This window comes from Lynx canadensis, chromosome B2 (genome assembly GCF_007474595.2).
Source record: "Lynx canadensis isolate LIC74 chromosome B2, mLynCan4.pri.v2, whole genome shotgun sequence".
NCBI classification, from domain to species: Eukaryota; Metazoa; Chordata; class Mammalia; order Carnivora; family Felidae; genus Lynx; species Lynx canadensis.
In genome coordinates, this window is record NC_044307.1 from 54,818,671 (window position 1) to 54,843,703 (window position 25,033).

Sequence of the window (25,033 nt, forward strand, 5' to 3'; positions counted from 1 at the left end):
GTTTTCAACTCTTATATTATGGGATCCTAAGACTATCTAGAAGTTCAAGAATTGATCATTTGTTTTAAAGAAATAACAGCAGATTAGGCAAGATTAAATACTCCTATGAAAAGGAAATCTTACTTTAGTAGATCCATTTGGATTCTAAAACACGTCAAGAGTGATACTTATTGTCATTAGTCCTCAGAACTTTTAAGGAAATTTTATTTTAATTTTTTTAATTTTGAGTATAGTCGACACATAATGTCACATTAGTTTTAAGTATACAACAAAATGATTCAACTCTCTATAGGTTAAGCTATGTTCACCACAAGTGTAGCTACATCTGTTACCATACAACGCAATTACAGTATTATTGACTACATTTTCTATACTGTACCTTTTATTCCCATGACTTACTCATTCCATAACTAGGAGCCTATATCTCCCACTGCCCTTCATTCATTATGCCCATTCCCCCATGCCCCAAGCATGCATGTGTATATGTATATATATATATATATATATATATTTTTTTTTTTAATTTTTAAAAATGTTTATGTTTGAGAGACAGAGAGAGACAGAGTGTGAACAGGGGAGGGGCAGAGAGAGAGGGAGACACAGAATCCAAAGCAGGCTCCAGGCTCTGAGCTGTCAGCACAGAGCCCGACTCGGGGCTCAAACCCACGAACCGCGAGATCATGACCTGGGCCGATGTCAGACGCTCAACTGACTGAGCCACCCAGGCACCCATATATATAAGTATTTTTTAAGTATTTATTTTTGAGAGAGAGCAAGTTGGGGAGGGGCAGAGAGAGAGGGAGACAGAGGATCTGAAGCGGGCTGTGCACTGACAGCAGAGAACCCATTGCGGGCTCGAAGCCATGAACCATGAGATAATGACCTAAGCCAAAATCAAGAGTCAGACGCTTAACTGACTGAGTTACCCAGGAGTCCCAGATATAAGTAACATTAAACAAATCTGACTAGCGTAGACATTAGCATTAAAGATAATTGTGCTCATTGTTTTAAAGATTATTCAGTTTCTAATTTGCATTTTATTATCCTTATTTATTTATTTATTTATTTATTTATTTATTTATTTATTTAAGAGAGAGGGTGCAAGTGAGCTAAGGGGAGAGAGGGAGAAGCGGAGCTCACCTGAAGCGGGGCTCAAGCTCACCCTATGTGGGACTTGGCCTCATGAACTGAGATCATGACCTGAGCCAAAGTCAGATGTTTAACAACTGAGCTACCCAGGTGCCCCTATTTCCCTCTTTTAAAGATACTTCTGTGTTTACTTCCTTTCTCAGATATTTTAAAAGGATTCATTTTAAGTCTTCATAGTATTTATTTTTGTACTTGTTATCTGAACCAAATTAACATTTTAAGTATATAGTTGATCCTTGTTATTTGTAGAGTCCATATTTATATTTTAAGTATACTGTTGATTCTTGTTATTTGTAATTCCATATTTGCAAATTCATCTACTTGCTAAAATTTATTTGTAATCCCAGAATCAATATGCTCGTTGCTTTGGTGGTCATTCATTGATATGCACAGAGCAGCAAATATTTGGTACCTTACATGCACGTTCTCAGGTTAGACTAAACAAGGTGACTTCCTTTTTTATCTCTCATATTATAAACAAGTGTTTTTTTGTGTGTCTGTTTTTGTCTCACATTTTTGTGCTTTTTGTTGAAGATGTTGCTGTTTAACATGGCCCCAAGCATAGTGCCATCTAGTTTCCCTAAGTACAAGAACGCTATGATGTGCCTTATAGAGAAAATATATATGTTAGGTATGCGTCATTCATACCTACCGCATTAGGTATGCGTAAGTTACAGTGCTGTTGGCTTTGACTTCAACGTTAATGAATAAACAATATGCATTAAATAAGCTATCTTTAAACAGAATCACAAAAAACCAAGGTTATATATTTATTGGTTGGGGAGAATGTAACCAGGGCTTACAAGAACCTAACTCTGTATTTCCCTGGGAGCAGTGTTTCAGTATTTGGTAATGCAGCATTTGCAGTGACTTTATAGAACAGGAATAAGACAATGGAGTGTATGACAAGTAAATTTATAAGTTGAAGGGCAACCAAGCAGGTAAACTGCTTGCTTTTGCTCCTTCCTTCCTCTTGCTTCTTCCTTCCTTTGTCACTCTTTTCTTTCTTTTTCTTTCTTTCTTTCTTTCTTTTCTTTCTTTCTTTCACTTCTGTCTTTTGCTTCTTTCATTTCTTTCCTTCCTTATTCTTATGTATCACTTGTACACCAGAACCCATTAGAATTTTATAGCAAGAGGAGAGCAAGTATTAACCTAAGGGAATCCCCTTGCCAGTGCCAGTGTCTGAGAGCCACCACTGTCTGTGACTGGTGTTAAAGGAGAAAACAGGACAGGTAAGCTCAAATCATGTATAAAGTTACAGCTTTGAGGGACTGTCTTTCCCCCTTTAGTTTCACTATTGGTAATAGTATCAATATTTAAAAGCAGTCAGATTTTTTCAGAGTGAACACCAATAATGTAGTTTTAAAACCTTCAAATCTTTGAAAAATAAAAATAGGTACAAAGTTATGTTGCTGAACACATTTTCTTTTACATATGTCATAAATTCATCTCTTGTTTTCAGAGTTAATGATGAAGATGTCAGACTAATGTTATGGGATACAGCAGGTCAAGAGGAATTTGATGCAATAACAAAGGCCTACTATCGAGGTAAATTGTGGGGTATTTTGCAGGGGGCGTGTTCTTTTGGGTAAACAAAGAACTTCATTTTTTTTTTTATTCCACATAGAAGGGTTTCTTTTTTTTTTTTTTTTTTTTTTTTCAACGTTTATTTATTTTTTGGGGACACAGAGAGACAGAGCATGAACGGGGGAGGGGCAGAGAGAGAGGGAGACACAGAATCGGAAACAGGCTCCAGGCTCTGAGCCATCAGCCCAGGGCCTGACGCGGGGCTCGAACTCCCGGACCGCGAGATCGTGACCTGGCTGAAGTCGAACGCCCAACCGACTGCGCCACCCAGGCGCCCCAGAAGGGTTTCTTTTTAAGAATACTTAATTTCAAAGCATTTTAAAAAATCTCTTAGGTCACTATTCTCCTAATGATCTTGTTGAGTGGTAAACAATACTTTATACTATACATCATTTGTCTCTGCCTTGGAATTATATGACTCACATAGGCATTCCCAGTTCTAATCAGTTAGAAACTGTTAAATGCCTTTTTTTTTTTTTTTTAATGTTTATTTTGGAGAGAGAGACAGAGCTTCTGTGAGCACAGGAGGGGCAGAGAGAGGGAGACAGAGGATCTGAAGCAGGCTTTAGGCTGTAACCTGAGAGCAGCAAGCCCAAGGCAGGGCTGGAACCCATGAACTGCCAGATCATGACCTGAGCCGAAGTCAGACACTTAACTGACTAAGCCACCCAGGTGCCCCATAAATGCCTATTTCTGACCATGTGGAGATGACTATATGGTCAGAGTGGGAACTAGCATGAAAGAAAGCAAAATCCCTGCAAATAAGATGATATTTTGTTATGACTCATGAAATTGCGTGGATAAAGCCGTCTCAGTGCTCTGAGTTCAGAAAGGTGTAAGATACATGTGAAAGGAAAGAACTACAACTATAGGATTTAAGAATAAAATGTGGGTTTAAATTCCTCAAGAAAATCTGAAATTTCATTCATTCATTCATTTATAAATTTACACTCAAGTTAGTTAGCATACAGTGTAATAATGATTTCAGGAATAGGATCCAGTGATTCATCCCCTGTGTATAACACCCAGTGCTCATCCCAACAAATGTCCTCCTTAATGCCCCTTGCCCATTTAGCCCATCCCCCCACCCACAACCACTCCAGCAACCCTCATAGTGTTCTCTTTCAGAGTCTCTTATGTTTTGTCCCCCTCCCTGTTTTTATATTACTTTTGCTTCCCTTTTCTTATGTTCATCTGTTTTGTATCTTGAATTCCACATATGAATGAAGTCATGATATTTGTCTTTCTCTAATACCGCTTAGCATAATACACTCTAGTTGTTGCGGATGGCAAGATTTCATTCTTTCTGATTGCTGAGTAATACTCCGTTATATACAACGGAGTATTTCACATCTTCTTTATCCATTCATCTATTGATGGACATTTGGGCTCTTTCCATACTTGGCCCATTGTTGATAGTGCTGCTGTAAATACTGGAGTGCATGTGCCCCTTTGAAACAGCACACCTGTATCCTTTGGATAAATATCTACTAGTGCAATTGCTGGGTTGTAGGGGAAAAACTGAAATTTCTTTTTTTGTTTGTTTTTAATTTTTTTTTTAACATTTATTTATTTTTGAGACAGAGAGAGACAAAGCATGAGTGGGGATGGAGCAGAGAGAGAGGGAGACACAGAATCTGAAACAGGCTCCAGGCTCTGAGTGGTCAGCACAGAGCCCAACGCGGGGCTCGAACTCACGGACCGTGAGATCATGACCTGAGCCGAAGTCGGACGCTTAACCGACCAAGCCACCCAGGCGCCCCAAAAACTGAAATTTCTAAATGGAACTTAAAGTTTCCTATAAAATTTTGTCCTTTTGAAATTTATGACAACCTTTTACAGTGTTTCTCCAACTCATTGCCAGTGGTAATTGCAATGAGAACAAAATAACTGGAGGTTTGATATAATACCATGTAGTCTTATAGTCTCTTGGCGCTTTTGAATATACATCTTGTTTTTTCCCACTTTTGAAAATGTGGGATTTATAATAATAATGGCAGCTGAGGTATAATGAAAACACAATTGTGCTAAACATCTAAACCACCAAAGAAGTTGCCTTTCCAACTTGGTACCAGGGAAACTTGACTTCTACTGCCTACTCTCAGAAGACATTTTGGTTCCTTGAGAAATTAAGAGAGGTACACCAGGTGTTATTGTAATAATGTCACCACTACTTCTCACTCTATTTACTGTGTCCTTAAAAGCTTCCCACCTGCAGTAGTTTGGACTGTTGCTCTCCGATGCATGCCAGTTTGGATCTTGAGCACCTATAACGTGGTATGAGGCAGGAATTGTGTCCTTAGTACCCAAAGCTCTTAGATTAGATGGGATTTTTATCAAATTATTAATTTCATAAGCACTGATGCTAAAGGTCCTAAAAATAAAGTTAATTCTTTTTTTTTTTTAATGTTTATTTTTGAGGGGGGGTGGGGCAGAGAGCATGGGAGAGAGAGAAAATCCCAAGCAGGCTTCACGCTCTCAGCACAGAGCCCAACATGGGACTCGATTCCATGAACTGTGAGATCACATCCTGAGCCAAAACCAAGAGTCAGGTGCTTAAGCAACTGAGCCACTGAGATGCCCCAATTCTTTTTTTTTTTTTTTTTTTTTGACATTTTTAAGTTGTCTATTTTCTTTTCTTTTCTTTTCTTTTCTTTTCTTTTCTTTTCTTTTCTTTTCTTTTCTTTATTTATTTTATTTAAGAGAGAAAGTGTGTGCACAGTGGAGAGGGGCACTGGGAGAGGGAGAGAGAATCTTAAGCAGGCTTCACACTTAGTGCAGAGCCTGACATGGGGCTGGATCACATGGGATCATGACATGCGCTGAAATTGAGAGTTGGAAGCTCAAGCGACTGAGCCACCCAGGGGCCCCAGTAAAGTTAATTCTTGAGTAAGATTATTTGTATTTTCTTAGGTTATTATCACCACATCCCCTCACCCCATTCACACGGGAAAAAAACAAAACAAACAGCCTAGGTGTAAACTAGTAGGAGTATATGAGATTTTCATTGTTTTCATTTAGCTTTTTTCTCTAAGTTCTCGGCATGAAATATATGTTCTTTTGTGAGGAAAAAAGATAGGTTGGGTTCTCTCATTTTAAGCTTTTGACAATTTTATATGGCAGTATTACTTTTTAACTGTTATGGATAATTGTGAAGAATGTATTTACCATATGTATCTCTAATTTATAAAGCAAAACTGTGTTAGTTTATAACTGACCCAAAATAAAGTTTAACTTGAAAAAAGGCAAAAATGATCAAATGTCAAAAATGATTTGATTTGCATATATATGAAAAGGAGAAAATGTGGGAACTGTAGAGTTAAGTAGATCACTTGGGTCCCTGGTTTTAAAAAAAAAGACCAGGTAGCTAAAAATATTTTTATATCCACTGTAGTTGAGGAATTAATGCTTTCTTCAGTTTTTCCCTTCAGACTGTGTTCAACATTATTATCTTTTAAATTTCAAAATTGGACTCGTCTGGCTTGTCATGTAATTCTTGTTTAGTGCTTTTTAGGTGTCCACAAATCAGTTTCTCTTTACTACCTCTACAAAAAAACACTTTGCCAGAAACTAAAAAGAGAACCCATAATTATTAGTATTTACATCTTAATTTACTGTGGGTGATGTTTAAATTTTTTTCCACTTGGTTTCATTTGGCCTAAAAGGCTTTAAACAGCTTTGATTTTCCTACATTTAACATTTTAACTTAAAGTGATCTTAAGCATATAAATAGACGTCTGTTAAAAGCTTTTCTTAAAATGTAAATTTTTAGTCAACCATGTTAAATGGCAAAGAGAGTGGGATACTGAGACAGGTTTTAAGTTTCAGCTTCTTTTTCTAAGTTGTAAGAATAAACATCCCATCCCAGTGGCAATTATATTTGAATTTGAGAAATGGCATACTGAATATTCTTCTATGCTTTTCTTTGGGGTTTCATCAGAATGCTTTTGGTTGCTGACAACAGAAAAGCAATTTCAAACTGACTTAAACTACAAAGAAAAGTGGAAGTATCATAGCTTTTAGTTATGGTTTGTTCTTACTGTAACCTCTTTGATTCTCCCGGCTCGCCTCTCTCCCTTTGTGGGGTTCCTTCTCATGCTGATTTTCCTCTTGGTTGCAAGATTGCTACCATCAACAATGGAAGCCACATTCTTTGTTCACATCCTTGGGAGAAAGGATCACTTCCCACAACAATGGATTATAAGTCCTGAGCTTTTATCTGATTAGATCACCCTTGACCAGATCACAGTAAGTAGTCAGAGGAATGTGATTACCCTAATTGGCTTGGTGCACTTAGGGCCTACTCCCTCAGAGCAGAGTGTAGGTTCGGCCTGCCTAAACCATGTGTCTACTATACAGTGAGGGAGAGGTGTTCTTGGGGAGGGAGGGGAATTGGATGCCAATTTTTGCCACTAACATAGATTCAAATAATGATGTAATTAAATAGAAGCAAAGACTAGGAAGAGAAGATAAAGGCTGGGAAGAATGCATTAAATAAGATAGTGATTTGGTGATAGTAACACCATGCCTCATAAAATTAGGACTTACTGATATATGTTCTAGAAATGTATCATCCAAAATATATAAAAATTTTAAAAGTTTATATTTAAAGAGGAAAAATGTTATTATAATTCATTTGAAAGACCTATGATATCACAAACCTTTGCTTAAAGGATTAATGATGTTCTTAGAATGCTGTGTTGATTGTATAGTGAGACATGTTGAAAAATAACCTTGTAAAGAACAGAGCACAGATCACATTAGGACCATTTGGGATCCCAAATGATTCCTCTTAAAGTCTTAAGAAGTCCACCCTAGGCAGTAGAAATCATTCCTTGTATAGAAAGTTATATACAGTATAATACAGATTTTCATCATAGTTTTTACTATGATTTGGTTCTAAGAAATGTTCCTGACTAACAATATATAGAAAATGAGGTTACAGACTTGAGACCTATTATCTGAGATTATGTCCATAAATAGAAGGAAACTTTTTTAAAGTACCTTTTTTCACAAACCTACGTGAATATAAATTGTTGAAAATGAAATAGCTCTAGACAAGAAGCTATTTATGAATTTCAATTATAAATGCAAAAATTAAGGAAATGCAAAAATTAAGATTTTTCGAAATTGTATGAGCATGGAATCTGTAATAGATTGGTTCATTATGTAATCTGTGAGCTTTAGGGCACCTGGGTTACTCAGTGGCTGGAGTGTCAGACTTCGGCTCAGGTCATTATCTAGTGGTTCCTGTTGGGCTCTGTGCTGACAGCTTGGAGCCTGGAACCTGCTTGGGATTCTGTGTCTCCCTGTCTCTCTGCCCCTCCCCTGCTCGTGCTCGCTCTCTCTCTCTCAAAAATAAATAAACAGTTAAGAAAAATAAGAGAAATAAATATTTGCTAATGGTGTTCTTATAATTGACACCACAACTTTATTCATATCTCTATGTTTCTGATGTGTGGATAAGTAGAGTAGCTTGTTAATTATTACAAGTGAATCTTTTGTGGGTGGCTTACTCTTAACTATGATGACAGAGTAACTTCTAACCATGTGATTCTTAGGGTAGGTGGTATTGAAGTAAGATTGAATAGTGGGAAAATACAGATCTTTTAAAAATATATGGATAGAAAACAGTAGCTGCCTTTAAATATCAGGGGTGTAAGATATGTCCAGATGACTGCAACAGAGAAATTAAAACATTATTAACTTTTTTTAACATTATTTTCTTCTTCTTCTTCTTTGTGTGTGTGTGTGTGTGTGTGTGTGTGTGTGAGAGAGAGAGAGAGAGAGAGAGAGAGACAGAGAGAGAGAGAGAGAGAGAACACACACATGTGGTAGGGGGAGCGGTAGAGGGAGAGAGAATCTGAAGCAGGCGCCACGCCCAGTGCGAAGCTCCATCTCACAACTGTGAGATCATGTCCTGCGCCAAAATCAGGAGTCCAAAGCTCAACCGACTGAGTGGGTGGCAGATGTTCAAAGATGATTCTTTCTCTAGGTGACTGTTCTGGATTCTTCCAAGGTTCCCAGTTTCAGGGATATTTCTTCTGAGCACTTGTACTTGATTCTTGCAGTTGCTTTGCTCCCTTGCTCCCCTTTGTGGGACTTACATTCCACCTCCACCTTCCTTATTTATTTATTGTTGAGAGACAGAGGGAGACAGAGTGTGAGCAGGGAAGGGGCAGAGAGAGAGAGGAAGACACAGAATCCGAGGCAAGTTCCAGGCTCTGGGCTGTCAGCACAGAGCCCGATGTAGGGCTCAAACTCAGGAACTGTGAGATCATGATCTGAGCTGAAGTCAGGCACTTAACTGACTGAGCCACCTAGGCGCCCCCCACCTTCACCTTCCTTTATGCAAAGTTCCCATCACCTGATAAGCGGTCCTGTTGGACATGAGTTAAAGATGACCCCATATGCTAGCTTGTCTCTTAGATGTGGTTCACCTCTATCCATATGAAATTTGTGTGCATTCTTTGTCTTGCCATTGGCAGGAGCGCAGTTACTCCCAAGTGTGGCTCTCTTTTTGTCTGTTGGTCTTGCCCTTTTGCTCTCATTTCCAGCCTTGAATCGCAGCACCATCAATCCAGAGTGTCCTCCAGTTGCTGGGAACATGTATCATGCTACTTACGAGAGAGAAGGGTTGGAGTGGATAGCATTTTCTCTGAAAAAATCGTTTCCCCTTTGTCTCAATTCTTTAAAAAAATTTTCTTGAAGTGTTTGAGGGAGTTCCAAAGTTGTATAATGGATTTATGATCATTTCCTTTGTAAATTCTGCAAAGAATGATCTTTCCACACATACTTGGAATCTGATATTTATCATCTGTTTTATTGGTACTTACGTAAAAATTTTCTATAAAGGGTCTTTAACTTTCTAAAGTATATACTTAAAGGGCTTTTATGGTGCGGAGGTGTGCTGGTTTCCTAAGCAGAAAAGAACCATAATGCATCACAATTTCACAGAGTATTTATCTGTATGTATGGATGATAATGTTCAGTTAGGGGAAATTAAAATAAGTAGTTGTCTATCATTTGTCAGAATTATTGAATCTCCAGAAGTAATCCAGGTTTTCTGTCTTGTGCTTTTGGTTTTTCCTTTTGGTAACTGATTTAGGTTAAGTAAGCTAAGGTGGTGGCAGCGTCCAGTCTAAGGCTTCCTGTCAGTTGAACCATCCTGCTTCAGAGGAGCCATCTGAGATTGTAACTGCTCTTGTCATGACTTATTTCTGTCATCTTGGTTCAGGCTTTGTATTTTTTGTTTGTTTGGGTTTTGTGTGTGTGTATTTTCTTTCCTCCGTCACTTTGGATACATCTTCTTTTGTCCTGAGGTTTAATAGTTATACTTTCCCTTTTTATTCTTCATTTAAAGAAATTTTAAAGTTTATTTATTTATTGTGTGTGAGAGAGAGAGTGGGGAAGGGGTAGAGAGAGAGGGAGACAGGATCCCATGCAGGCTCCCTGCTGTCAGCGCAGAGCCCCAATTCTTTTTATTCTTATGGTGATTGCCTTTAATTTAAGATTCTGTCTTAATTTGAATGCCACCCCCACAATCATTCGCCAAATAGTTCTTGGCACAACTTGCTGGGGCTGGTTTTTCTGGTAGGTGATCCCAGGAAGAAGTGAGAGACTGGGGAAGGAAGGGAAAAAAACCTATGCAGGTGCATTAATGAGCTAATTATTACTGTAGGCAATTGGGGACCAATCCCTGTGAGGAACCATGTAGACATGCCTCAAGATGGTCCCACCATAGTGAGGCTGAGGTTTTATCCTACCTCCCATGCATTCAAGTTTCTCCCCAGAGGTATCCATTCCTTTAAAATAGGATAACCCAAGGGTCTTTCTGAAGTGTAGGAAAAAGCCATGAGGCAGAAAAGCCAAGTACCACCTGCAGCACACCTGCAGTGTGCTTCAAGGTGGATACAACAGGCAGGACCTGTCCACAGCTGCAGTGAAACTCCGTTGATTGCTTTAACATATTCATATTATATGTTCCTCCTCTTTAGACTGGCACTTTAGCACTTTTCCATGTTCCTCTGTTGTCTCTTCACCAAGTTGCCCACTAAATAATTTTGGGTTGTTATGGACATACTTTTCTTTTATCTGTTGATCACTGATTTTTTTTAATTTTTAGAGAGCTTGCGAGCAGGGCAGAGGGGGAGAGAGAATTTTTTTTTAATGTTTATTTTTGAGAGGGAGACAGAGCACGAGCAGGGGAGGGGCAGAGAGGGAGGGAGAAACAGAATCTGAAGCAGGCTTCAGGCGCTGTGCTGAAAGCTCAGCACAGAGCTTTAACTCATGAACCAAGAGATCATGACCTGAGCCAGAGTCATGACTGAGCCACCCAGGTGCCCTGGGAGAGAGAGAATCTCAAGCAGGCTCCTCACTCAGCGCAGAGCCTGATGCAGGGCTCTATCCCATGACCCTTGGGATCAATGATCTGAGCCAAAATCAAGAGTCTGACACTCTACAAACCAAGCCACTCAGTTTCCCCAATCATTGATTTTTTTAAACAACATTTTTCTTTTCTTAATTATTCTTACTGCCCATATCTCTGGCACCATCTGCTTAGTTTATTGTGTTTTTTTTTTTACATTATTATTAAAATATACTTCTAAGAGTTTTTTGTTTTTGTTTTTTTTTGAAACTGGACCATCTTTTTATTTTATTTTATTCAAACATTTTTAAGTTTTATTTATTTATTTTGAGAGAGAGAATTGCAAGCAGGCTCTGAGCTATCAGTGCAAGCGCCCAACATGGGGCTCAAAATCAAAAACCATGAGATCATGACCTGAGCCGAAACCAAGAGTCAGATGCTTAACTTACTGAGCCACTCACATGCCCCTTTGTTTTGTTTTTAAAGTGAGACTCTGTATCCCTGGAAATGCCCTTTTGTGCCCTCATTCAAATAACAATCAACTGGATATAAAATTCTAGGTTTAAAGCTAAGTAGAGTTTTATAATAAACAGCAGTTCTTGGGGTGTCTGGCTCAGTCAGTAGAGCATGAGACTCTTATTTTTTTCTTTTAGTTTAATTAGTAGTTTTTGAGAGAGGCACGAGCGGGGCAGGGGCAGAGGGGGAGAGAGAGAATCTCAATCAGGCTCCACACTCAGCATGGAGCCCAATGCAGGGCTTAATCCCACCATCCCAGAATCATGACCTTAGTTGAAATCAAGAGTTGGATGCTCAACTGACCGAGTCACCCAGGCACCCAGAGCATGAGACTGTTTTTTTTTTTAAGTTTATTTTTGAGACAGAGACAGAGTGTGAGTGGGAGAGAGGAAGAGAGAGAGGGAGACACACAATCTGAAGCAGGCCAAAGCATGAGACTCTTGATCTCAGGGTTGTGAGTTTGAGCGTCACGTTGGGTGTAGGGATAAGTTAAAAAATAAAATAAGTCTTGGGGCGCCTGGGTGGCTCTGTTGGCTAAGCCTCCGACTTTAGCTCAGGTCACGATCTCACAGTTCGTGGGTTCGAGCCCTGCGTCGGGCTCTGTGCGGACAGCTCAGAGCCTGGAGCCTGTTTCAGATTCTGTGGCTCCCTCTCTCTCTGACCCTCCCCCGTTCATGCTCTATTTCTCTCTGTTTCAAAAATAAATAAACGTTAAAAAAAAAATTTTTTTTAAATAAATAAGTCTTGAAAAAAAAGAGAATAGTTTCTTAGTCGAAGTATAATTAAATGTTTTATTTATAGTTTAAGTAAATATTAAAGTTCGAGGAAATATAAATTTATTTACCAGTATCTAGTGTGATCTTATCAGTTTTATTTCTCCTTAAATTCCTGGAAGGTATCAGGGTACCTCTGTCTGTGTTGTACCCTGCCCCCTGCCCCAATTTTGTAGTAATTTATACAGTTTTTGTAATTAATTTATTCTTTGATTTAAAACCTGTTTTAGAGTAGGGGAGATTTTCCCATGTGAAGCCTCTGCTTTTACAGTAGTAGTGAACTGTGGTTTTCTCTTTCATCCTCTTTTGCTTTGCTTTGGTGATATGTAAACCCTTTTTTCCCTTCAGAGTGTCTTGGTAGCCCAGGTGTGTATGCTTTGAATCTTAGGAAATTCTTATACCTGAGGAATCTGGAAGGAAAGAGTAACAGTAAGAAAACGTGCCTCGATTCCAGGAAATCCTTTTAACCCAAAGATGGTTTTCTTTTGTTACTTATGTATCTGCTATTGTCACCATGCTGCCTGATTAATTCAACATCTAATTATTTATGAAAGAGCTTCTTTCAGGGGTGCCTGGCTGGCTCAGTCAGTAGAGTATATGACTCTTGATCTCAGGGTTGTGAGTTCAAGCCCCTAATTGGGTATAGAGCCTACTTAAAAATAAAATAAAAGGGCTTCTTTTAGTAAGTTGCTGCTTGTTTTCAATCTTAGATATTATCAACCTAATGTGATAATTGGAAGTTAAAATATTGTCAGTGAGAATGGGAATTATACAATTAAACAGGATAAAAAATGGAATTAAACCTTTTTCTCTATTTTATATATACATGTTATATATATATATATATACACATATAATTTATATATACATGTTTTATATATATATATATATATACCAGTGCCAAAGTTAAATATATATATACACATATAATTTATATATACATGTTATATATAATATATATATAACATATGCGTATATATATAACATGTATATATAAAATATATGTATATATATATTTAACTTTGGCACTGGTTTTTATTTTTTATTTATTTGTTTCAAAAAAATTTTTTAACGTTTACTTATTTTTGAGAGACAGAGCATGAGCAGGCGAGGGACAAAGCGAGGGAGAGACACAGAATCTGAAGCAGGCGCCAGGCTCTGAGCTGTCAACACAGAACCTTTTTCAGGGCTTGAACCCATGAACCGTGAGATCATGACCTGAGCCGGAGTCGGATGCTTAACCCACTGAACCACACCCAGGTGCCCCTTGGCGCTGGTCTTTAAATCGTGTTCCTTAACATCACTGGTATTCTACTGAAATAAAATAATACATATTTTTTAAAAAGTTAATACACTGAGAAAATTATGACTTTTTCCTCATAGATTTTTCTTAAATATGTGCTAAAAGAAATTAAGCAAATGATAGATATTAACAGGAAGAACCTGGCAACAGCCTATCATTCATACTTAGTTTACCATTCTCTCTAGAGAATTTTTTTTCTTCCAAGTTTTTATTTAAATTCCAGTTAACAAGAATATACTTTTGAGACTTGTACATAATTTTGAGAACCACTGGTTCTTTGAATTGGAAAATAGAGTTTAAATGTTAAAAATAAGCGGAATGCTACAACGATGAGCTCAATATTTATTTACATAAAATTGTCTTGATACACCTAAAGCTAATATAACATTGTATCTTCATTATACTTCAATTAAAAAAATTGTTTAAATATAGGATTGTTTCATTAATGTAAATAACATTTTTATTTTGTGACCTTACAGGAGCCCAGGCTTGTGTGCTTGTATTTTCTACCACAGACAGGGAATCTTTTGAAGCAATTTCCAGTTGGAGAGAGAAAGTCGTAGCTGAAGTTGGAGATATACCAACTGTGCTTGTGCAAAACAAGATTGATCTCTTGGATGACTCTTGTATAAAGAAGTAAGGTGTCCACTTTTGAGGGGGAGGTGGTAATTCTATACAGTTAAAACCTGTTCTAATTTATACATACATTTAAAAAATTTAGGAGAGGTTTTATAGAGACCCTTATACTTAAAATTTTCTGTGCGCTATTCTGCGTGATCAGTTTGCACTAAGTCATAAGTAGAACAAATTAAAGGAATAAATTTTGAAGGCCCTTTTAGAATTCTAGTCTTATGTCTTATACCGCAAATCCAGCGCTTGATGTTAAGTCAAATCTAGATATAATAAGAATGTTAAGAAAAACATCCCTGTATATTTTAATATCTAAAGCATGGAGCTATCCTGTGTGGATGAGTTTAAATGGGTAAGTAGTTCAGATTCACGTTTTGTATATTCAGAAGTAGTCTCAAATTTGTGAACAGAGCATCTAGATAATTCTGTAAGTATTTGTACATCATGTTGTTAACTTTTTGCTAGCTTTGAAAATCTTTGCTTGGTTTTACCTTATTTTTTTGTATGTTCTTATATTAGTTATCTGTTGCTGTGTAACAAATTAATCCAAAACTTATGGCTTAAAACAACAAAAATTTGTTATTTCACAGTTTCTTTGGGTCAGGAATTTGGGAGTGGCTTAACTAGGTGGTTTTGGTTCAGGTTTTTCATGAGGTTACAGTCAAGATGTTGCTGAGGACTGTAGTCATCTAAAGGCTTGACTGGGGCTTGGAGGACCTACTTCCATGTTGGCTCATCACTTGACCGTTATCAGGAGGCCTTAGCTCTTTGCCATGTGGACCTCCCCAGGGTTGCTTGAGTGTTGTCACAACATAGCAACTGGCTTCCCCCAATCCCATGATTCAAGACAGAGCAAAGCAGAAGCCATCATGTCTCTTATGACCTAGTCTCAGAAGTCACCACTGTCACTTCTGTGTGTTATTGATCACACAGACACAGACCAACCTCGATTCCAATGGGGGAGGAAACTATACAAGGATGTGAAGACCAGGAGGAAGGTGAGGCATGGGGTGGAATCCTTGAGAACCATTTTAGAGTAGAGCTACTACAGTCTTAATAAAACTAAGATCAGGAGTCATAATAAAACTACAGTTAGGAGTCCCCTCTTGTAGACACAGTTGTTAATACAGTAACTTTGGCTTTGTCAGCAAAGTGGTTTCATAGTGAGCAAGAGTGAAGAAGGGAGTGCAGTGTAAGATTATCAGGGTGCAGTTAAATTCAAATGTTTTTAAAGACAAGGGAGAAAATTAAGTATTATATAAAAAAAGTGATATTTAGCTATTTTAAGCCTAGAGTTTGGGACTATAGAAGTGACAGCATAATGGTATTTATTCTACAAGAGTACTGAAAACTAAAAATTCTGCTCAGGTACTGAGAACATAGCTTTGAACTGGTCTGGAAGGTCTCACACCGCCCCTACCCCCCCCCCCCCCCCCCCCAACCTCAAGCTGTATTCAGTAAATGAAATAAATATGATTTTTTAAAACAAGCTATCAGAAAGTACCTTTGTAAGCACTTTTTTTCTTTTAATTTATATATAGTGAGGAAGCTGAGGCACTGGCAAAAAAGTTAAAGCTAAGATTCTACAGAACATCAGTGAAAGAAGATCTAAATGTGACTGAAGGTAAACTGCCTTTTTAAAAAAAATTAATAGCAGGAAGTTTGTTTTATTCTTCTTATGGTTTTTCGGTTGTATTGTTTGGAAATCATATTTAATGCGAACAGAATTTTCTTATCACCTATCATTAAGTAAAATTAAAAAAAAAATTTTTTTTTAATGTTTACTTATTTTTGAGACAGAGAGAGACAGAGCATGAACGGGGGAGGGTTACAGAAAGGGAGACACAGAATCCGAAGCAGGCTCCAGGCTCTGAGCTGTCAGCACAGAGCCGGATGCGAGGCTCAGAACTCATGGACTGTGAGATCATGACCTGAGTCGAAGTCGGATGCTTAACTGACTGAGCCACCCAGGCGCCCCTATCATTAAGTAAAATTTAAAGGCATGATGATGCTTCTTAGAATCCTTATTTACTAATGTCTTTTTTTTTTTTTTATTAATTCTTTAAAGTTTGTTTATTTTGAGAGGGACAGAGACAGTGCAAGTGGGGGAGGGGCAGAGAGCGACAGAGACAGAGAATCCCAAGCAGACACTGCACTGTTAGTGTGGAGCTTGATGTGGGACTTGAGCTCACGAAACTGTGAGATTGAAACCAAGAATTGAATGCTTAACTGACTGAGCCACCCAGGTGCCCCTTTACTGATGTCTTTGAATAGTTGTTGCTCTCTATAGCAAAACTCCATTGGGTTTTGTTTTGTTTTTTACCTTTAAAAATATAACTGGGTGGTTCAGTTAAAAATATAACTGAGCCTGGGTGGCTCAGTCGGTTAAGCATCAGGCTTTCCGTTTCAGCTCAGGTCATGATCCTCAGTTTCATGAGTTTCAGCCCCGTGCTGAGCTCTGCACAAAAACGTGGGGAGGGGGCTGGGAGGAGCATCTCGAAGTCTCTAGAAGAGAGAGAGAGAGACGAAAGAGAGAAAGACATAAGAAAGAAAAAGGAGAAGACAAAGGTCCATAAGGAACCAGAAAAGAGATAAAAGTCCCTCTGGAACAAAGCTGCTCTGAGCAATTCAGCACAGAAAAAAAAAAAAGAAAACACCCCTCGCCCGACCTCAAATACCTCTCTCCGCTCCCCTATCGTTCCCTCTCTCTCCCTCCCTCTCTCTCCCTCCCTCTCTCTCCCTCCCTCTCTCTCTCCCTCTCTCTCCCTCTCTCTCCCTCTCTCCCTGCCCCTCCCCTGCTCATGCTGTCTCTCTCAAAATAAATAAACTCTAAACAAATTAAAAAAATAAATATGTAACTCCGTATACGTATGTATACATGTATGCGTTTTTCATGCATACCTCTTAAAGTTATTGAATTGAGAACTCCACAATAGTGCATATTCCATTAGGTAGTTGTAATGGCCTTAATTTGATGTGGTGTTTTGTTTTTTAAGTAACTTCTACGCCCAATGCGGGGCTCGAACTCATGACTCTAACATCGAGAGTCTTGTGCTCTACCGACAGAGCCAGCCAGGCACCTCTGACCTTAATTTGTTTAATACTATTTCCCAGTTTAAGAAAGTGAGATTAGAGAAAGATGACTTATTTTTCTCATTCCAGAATCGCTACTTACTTTATTAGATTGCAATTCGATTGTTGCATCGTTGATTATTGTTTTTTTCATCTAAAGAAAGAGGACATCTTTTCAAGACTGAGTTAGTGTAGTGCTGCTGAAGCTGATCCCTATTCAAGTACCAAAACTAATGACTACAAGTATTTCATTTCTTTACCAATAAAATGCCATATATATATTAGTATTACCATTTTCTTAGGTATTGTTCAAATAATTTTTAAAAGTTGAAATTTTTGAACTAGATTGTATACTTTTTTTAATGTTTATTTATTTATTTTGAGAGAGAGATAGTGTACCTGCAAGCAGGGAGGGGCAAAGAGAGAGGAGAGAGAGAATCCCAACATGAGGCTTCATTCGTCTCATGACCATGAAATCATGAACTGAGCTGAAATCAAGAGTTGGACGCTTGGGGCACCCGGGTGGCTGAGTGGGTTAAGCGTCTGATCCTTGATTTCGACTTGGGTCATGATCTTGCAGTTGGTGAGTTTGGGCCCTGCATTGGGCTCTGTGCTGACAGCATGGAGCCTGTTTGGGATTCTCTCTCTCTCTCTCTCTCTCTCTCTCTCTCTCTCTCTCAATGCCCCTCCCTCACTCGTTTTCTCTCCCCCTTTCTCTCTCAAAATAAGTAAAGCAAGAGTCGGTCGCTTAACCAACTGAGCCACCTGTGCCCCCCCCCAGACTGTATACTTTAATGTAATTTTAAATGTGTTTAGTAAGGATTAATAAAAGAATATAAATATTTCAAAAATAAAATAAATGTAGTATAAAGTATTATAGTGAGTGATATAAAATAATAGATTTTACATGCAGAAATTATATTGACCTGGTAAGATTATTGTTTTTGTTTTTATTTTAGTATTTAAATATTTGGCTGAAAAATATCTTCAGAAACTCAAACAGCAAATAGCTGAGGATCCAGAATTAATGCATTCAAGTAGTAACAAAATTGGTAAGTACTCAGAAAGTTTTAGTCCCATGTTTACCTGGTAAATTTATTTTCATTCGTTATTATCATATTTACTATTTTTTTAATTAAAAAAAATTTTTTTAGTGTTTATTTTTGAGAGAGAGAGAGATACAGACTGCAAGTGGGGGAGGGGCAGAGAGGGAAGGAGACAGAATCTGAAGCAGGCTCCAGGCTCCAAGCTGTCAGCACAGAGCCCAATGCGGGGCTCGAACTCACAAACTGCCAGATCATGACCTGAGCCGAAGTCAGACACTTAACCAACTGAGCCACTCAGGTGCACCCCTCAGGTGCAATTTTTAAACTTAGTATCAGGTCTCATATTAAAAGGTATATTGAGTTAAAAGATTTTTTTTTAACTATTGAATTTTCTAAATTCATTTTATATTTTAGGAGAACAGAGATAAAGACTTTTTAAAATGGTCTGTTCTATAAATAAAGAAACTCTTAACACATGTTCTGTACTTGTACTGTCTCCATACACTTTACTGATTTTATTTTTAATGCTAAATGCCTGCAAAGCTTAGCATTTCCTGAAGAACAAGTGTATTGTCTGCTCTGTAACAATAACTGACTAACCATGTCTTCTTGCTTGTTGCTTTGGCTTCCAAGAAGTTGAGAACCAAATTTTCTGTTTCTAAGGCCTGTTTTCTTTTTTAATGTTTATTTAATTTGAGAGAGAGAATGAGAGAGTGCACATGCATGTGAGTGTGAGCAGGGGAGGGGCTCTCAGCACAGAGCCCAACTTGGGGCTTGATCTCAAAAACTGCGAGAGCATGACCTGCGCCCAAATCAAGAGTTGGACGCTTAACTGAATGAGTCACCCAGGCGCCCCTGTTTTGTTTTGTTTTCTTTAAAATTTTTTTTTAATGTTTATTTATTCTTGAGACATAGACAGAGCGTGAACAGGGAAGGGGCAGAGAGAGAGGGAGACACAGAATCTGAAATAGGTTCCAGGCTCTGAGCTGTCAGCACAGAGCCTGACGTGGGGCTTGAACCCACGAACTGTGAGATCATGACCTGAGCCGAAGTCGGATGCTTAACCGACTGAGCCACCCAGGAGCCCTGTTTTGTTTTGTTTTAAATGTTTTATTTATTTTTGAGAGAGAGATCACAAGTTGTAGAGGGACAGAGAGCGCAGGGGACAGAAGATCTGAAGCAGGCTATGCACTGAGAGCAGCAAGCCTGATGAGGGGCTCGAACTCATGAACTGCAAGATCATGACCTGACCTGAAGTCGGATGCTCTGCTGACTGAGCCATCTAGGTGCCCCAGGCGCCCTTGTTTCTTAAGTTTCTGTGTAGTCTCTTAAGGACTTCATATCTGTATTCTATCCAACTCCCCCCGCCCCCCACTAAGTAGTTTAGAAATTGGAGATTACATTTTAAGACCAGCACAGTTCAAAATGGAAACTCTAATAGTTAAACATTTTCTTTTATTTCATCCTTTTATCTACTCATCACTTTAATTATCTATAGACCATTTTGTTGTTGTTTTAGCCAAATAGGAAAATTTTACATTACTACCTGCTTTTATATATGCGGTGTTTTTATTAACATAAAATCTCACAAATACTGTCGTCACCTACAGATCTGGTATTCTTGAGGAAATTATACAATGTAAAAGATAATAAGTGAATTTATTAAAATTATCATATTTACTGGTACCAAATTTCAGAAATGGATTGTTAGTGAAAAGATGCAGAGCAGTGTATATAGTTCATCACTATTTCGGTAGTCAAGGAAGGAAAGAAGAATATATATGTGCGTTTTTGCTTACATAAGCATAAAATATTTTTGGAAGGATACATAGGAAAAGTGATAAAACATGCATGCATTAGGGAAGGTAATCTGGTGATGTGAAAGGGAGACTTCATTGTAATCCTTTTTTTGTATCCTTTGAACTTTGAATGATGTATATTGGCTATTAAAAATAAATTGGATGGCTTAGTTGGTAGAGCAGGTGACTCTTGATCTCAGGATTGTGAGTTCAAGCCCCATGTTTACTTAAAAAAAAGATCGTAGAGTTTGAAAACATAATAAATGAGGCGCGCCTGGGTGGCGCAGTCGGTTAAGCGTCCGACTTCAGCCAGGTCACGATCTCGCGGTCCGTGAGTTCGAGCCCCACGTCAGGCTCTGGGCTGATGGCTCAGATCCTGGAGCCTGTTTCCGATTCTGTGTCTCCCTCTCTCTCTGCCCCTCCCCCGTTCATGCTCTGTCTCTCTCTGTCCCAAAAATAAATAAATGTTGAAAAAAAAAAATAATAAATGAAATGAACACAAAAGCTTAAAGTTATAAATACTGAACATATTATGGACTTACTAAGAAACTGGATGCACAGTTTACATTTGGTAACCCTGAGCTGCATCAGTGCCATTCTCTGTGCTTTCTCTCAATTTATACAGGTGTCTTTAATACATCTGGTGGAAGTCACTCAGGTCAAAATTCAAGTACCCTTAATGGTGGAGATGTCATCAATCTTAGACCCAACAAACAGAGGACCAAGAAAAACAGAAATCCTTTTAGCAGCTGTAGCATACCCTAAAATGTTTTAGGGAGGAAAAAAGTTGAATTGTATTGTGCAATTCCGTAAGAAACACATCCAGCTGTCGTGGTATGTTACAAGTTTTTTTTTTTTAGCAGACTTTGCACCTAATGGCTCTCTGAAAGTTGACAGACTTAAATACTGTTCTGCAGTGCTTTTCAGATGGAGTGACATCTTTGGTGGAAAAATTCCTGCCTTGTGGACTTGTTTTAATTTTTTTGCATCAGACGAAGCTTCTCCTGTTTTTGAAGGAACGGTCCATAAGAAGTGTCAAAAAACAGGTTTTGCTGAATTTGAAACGCTGGAAAACATAACTGAAATGCCTAAATGTGTTGGTACAGATTTTAATATTATGGGTCAAGGAAAGATAGCAAGCGTTCTTTTTCTGAAGTTGGTCATATAGCTTTTTGGAAAGTAGTACTGAATCTGAATACTTACAAAAAAATAATATCGAAAGGTAAGCTCTAAATCTTGCCAGACTGCATTGGTGTGTATTTTGGCAATGTTACTTGTGCAATATCTGTATAATTTAGAATGTGGAGGTATGCATGCAGATATCTGGTACTGAAATATACTGACGGTATGTTCAGTATTTAAGGAAACATAGAATCTAATTCATTCATAAAATCATTTACACATTGTGTGTATGTTAAAAGTTTTTATTTTCAAATAAGAAATTCCAGACATATATTTTGCAAAATGAGCTCAAATTTTAAAAGTGCTTTGTGCCAAATATATCATACCTAATTTTTACAGTGCTTTACTATCAGAATTTATATTGTTTATAATGTCTTTTAAAAGCAGTTTCCCTCTCTGACAGAGTAGATACAAGTTGAGTATAAATGTTTTAATGCTAGAATATCTCCCAGGTGAGACTTGTTGCAAAATCTCTCTCCTACGTCCATCCATAAGTGCGGTGAGCTTGTGCTGGCCAGGTCACAGCGCACCTGCGGTTATCCCTTAGGTCCTGTGAAGTGCGGTGGTACTTCCAATACCTTTCGCTGCTGACTGAAACGCAATTTTGAACTTTTAAGATTGTGCTAATAATGTTTTTAAATGCAGAAGAAATGATCTTTGGTCTTAATCTGCGTTATGGATTTTATAATGCCCTGCAACTCTAAAGCATCTTTTCGTTTACACATTTTGTATGGTATTTTAAGATTATCACTTAAAAATTTCTATAAACTTCAGTTTGTATAGCACTTCCTCAAGAGCTCTGTTAACACCAAATACAAAATAATTTCTTTTAAGAAACGATTTTCATATGTAATCATGTGACAGCATAAATTTTGTGACTTGGGACAGGAGCTTTCCAACTAAGATAACTGCATGAACTCTGTTAAAAAGTGATTATCATTCATCAGTGACTTTGTTTTTAACCCTTGCTATCTACCTGGTTTTTACAGGATTTCAAGATCTGTAAAAATAACTTTTTTTGGAAAATGTGTCAAAGTCGTTTTTCATTATTTGTACTATATGCATAATGTTATATGTATTTCTTTTGTATGTTTTCTCTCTTCCTCTCTCTCTCTCTCTCTCTCTCTCTCTCTCTCTCTCTCTCTCTAAGTTTTCCATCCGCACCGTCCTCCTCCCTCTGTCCAGATTACTATTAAGAAGATGATAGAAATTTCTGGGGCAAGTCCTTAGTAAGTGGTCAAGAGTGAATGTTTGCCTTTTCATAATACTGAAACAATCTGGCATTATCTACTTTAAAGTAATATAACAAGTTAATTTTTATGTCACCAGTTGTCTCCACACCCATTGCTGGCAGTGGGATAGGTGTTGGGGGAAACAAACTCAGTGGCTAACAATGGGTACCTGTTAATGATTCATCTTTCCTTTTTTTCTCTCTTAAAATACAGTCTCTTTAATTTTTGCACAAAATATATTTTGTGGCGAATTGTTTTGTGGTCTTTAGTAGCCAAAGAAAAATCATGTATGTAATGTGTTCACATGTGTTCTATTTCAGATTGATTAAATGTGTGTGGGAAAGAGTTTGCTAGTTTTCTATATAATCTCTGATGATTGTTGAAGTTTCCTGATATTTGTAATATAATTTTACATACTTAGTTTTGTCCTTTTTTCTTTTCATAAGAACTGAAGAGAGATCTTTGTTACACATTTGAATTTTTATTTGCACTTGTGTATTTTAAACCTAACCATAATTGGTCATTTTAAATAACTAAGTACGTCTTAAAATCAGTCACAAATGATATGTTAAATACTTCCTCAGTTTAATTCTAAAGCCTTCAAAGTTGACATTAATTTTTTTCTTGAGACCCTTAATTCTCTTAAATAACCATTAATTTCTAACGAGCTATGGATGCTAAAGAAAAAACTGTGTAAGACTCCAGGATGTTGTTTGTGCATTTTTACATTATGGCTGGTTTTTAGTATACAGACACGTAGCTGTGGGATAATTGCCATATTGCAGAGTTCCTCAAGTTTCCTTTTCTCTTTCAGTCAGTCTACTGAATTAAATAGCATACAGAATAGCTCATGTAAGACAATATACCATTGAACTTTGAACAACACCAGTTTGAGCTGTGTGGGTCCACTTACATGATTTTTTACAATACTGTAAAATACAATACTGTATTTTTCTTCCTTACGGTTTTCTTAATAACCTTTTCTTTTCTCTGGCTTGCTTATTGTAAGAATACAATATACAATACGTACAACATACAAAGTATTTGTTAATAGTTTATTTTATTCGTAGGGCTTTCAGTCAATTGTAAGCTATTAACTTTTGGGGGAGTCATTATACTTGTATTTTCCACTGTGCAGGGGTCAGTGCCCCAATTCCTGTGTTGTTCAAGGATCAACTGTATTTCTGTTGTTATTAGTGCCATAAGATGATATTAGCTGCCATTAATTTAGTACTTACTATCAGGTAGGAACTATACAAAGTACCTTGCAAACAATAATTTAATCTTTGCAACTCTATGGAGGTATTATTATTCCCTCCCTGTTTTTGAGAAAAAGGAGAACGAAGATGTGAGAGAAGTTTGTCAGTTGCATACTAGTTAGCAGCAAAGCCATTTTCTATCCCATTTTGTAACTATTAATTTTCATATAGTCCAGACATAAAAAGATGTGCTATCTTCTCATTATACTTTACTATCTAATATATATATGTATATATGTGGATTTGATACTGCTTTATATATGCAGTTATATTTTATGGAGGAATTACTGCTAAGAACATTTTCAGATTATAAATGTTCTAACATTGATTTCTTATTTGATGCATTTATTTTAAAACGAAAACTAAAATAATAAAGAATAACTTTATTTTTCAATCAGAAGTCTAATTTCTCATCTGAAATTACGGGGAGGGAAGTATCTTAAAAGACTGATTTAATCATATTTTAGTGTATATTTGATAGTTTTGTCTAAAAAAATTAAAGAATTAAAACATGACGAAAAGCTTTTGAATTGGGATTATGTACTTAGTAAGCAAAAAGAAATAAGTTAACCATTTTCAAGTACATTATAAAAGGTTTATATAAAGGGAATTCTGACCAGCCATTTTTAATTAAAGTAGAAGATCATAGGTGAAGGATTAAGCTTGGTTATATTGATTATTAAATGCTGAAATCATTTAATGAAGTTAAGTAATCTTCATAAATGAAAATATTAAATAAAAAAAATAGAGGAACCTGCCTGGCTCAGTCAGTAGAGCAGAGTCAGTGACTCTTGATCTTGGGGTTATAAATTTGAGCCCCACATTGTGTAGAGATTACTTAAAAATAAAATCTTTAAAAAATATATTTTATCCATGCTGAATGCCAATTTGGATGCAGAAGTTGTCATAAAAAGATTTTTATTTTCCCAATTGCTTATATCTCTTAGAATTCAGTTTTTCATATATTAAGTGACAGATTCACTTCAACATATTTCTGTTATTTTTAATTGTTTAAGAGAAATCAGAGGCTAGATTTGCTTTCTCCTTGTTTGTTGTATTGTAGCATGTGTGATTCCTTTATATCTCTTACATTCTATCTTTGTGCTGTCATTAAATG

At 37.2% G+C, this 25,033-nt stretch overlaps 1 protein-coding gene across 2 annotated transcripts in view; it reads left to right on the plus strand.

Annotated features, from left to right (window-relative positions):
• The window catches only part of RAB23 (RAB23, member RAS oncogene family), a 36,093-nt gene extending 12,734 nt beyond the window's left edge, over nucleotides 1–23,359 (plus strand). The window contains exons 3-7 of one of the 2 annotated variants that reach the window (XM_030315763.1): nucleotides 2,612–2,697; nucleotides 14,176–14,332; nucleotides 15,868–15,950; nucleotides 18,358–18,450; nucleotides 21,107–23,359. In XM_030315763.1, coding sequence (XP_030171623.1) covers nucleotides 2,612–2,697; nucleotides 14,176–14,332; nucleotides 15,868–15,950; nucleotides 18,358–18,450; nucleotides 21,107–21,411 — 724 coding nt within the window. In that variant the 3' untranslated portion in view covers nucleotides 21,412–23,359. Of the gene's footprint in view, nucleotides 1–2,611; nucleotides 2,698–14,175; nucleotides 14,333–15,867; nucleotides 15,951–18,357; nucleotides 18,451–20,868 lie in introns of both variants that reach the window. The other variant, XM_030315766.1, reaches the window with a different exon arrangement.
• Nucleotides 23,360–25,033: the final 1,674 nt, after the last annotated feature.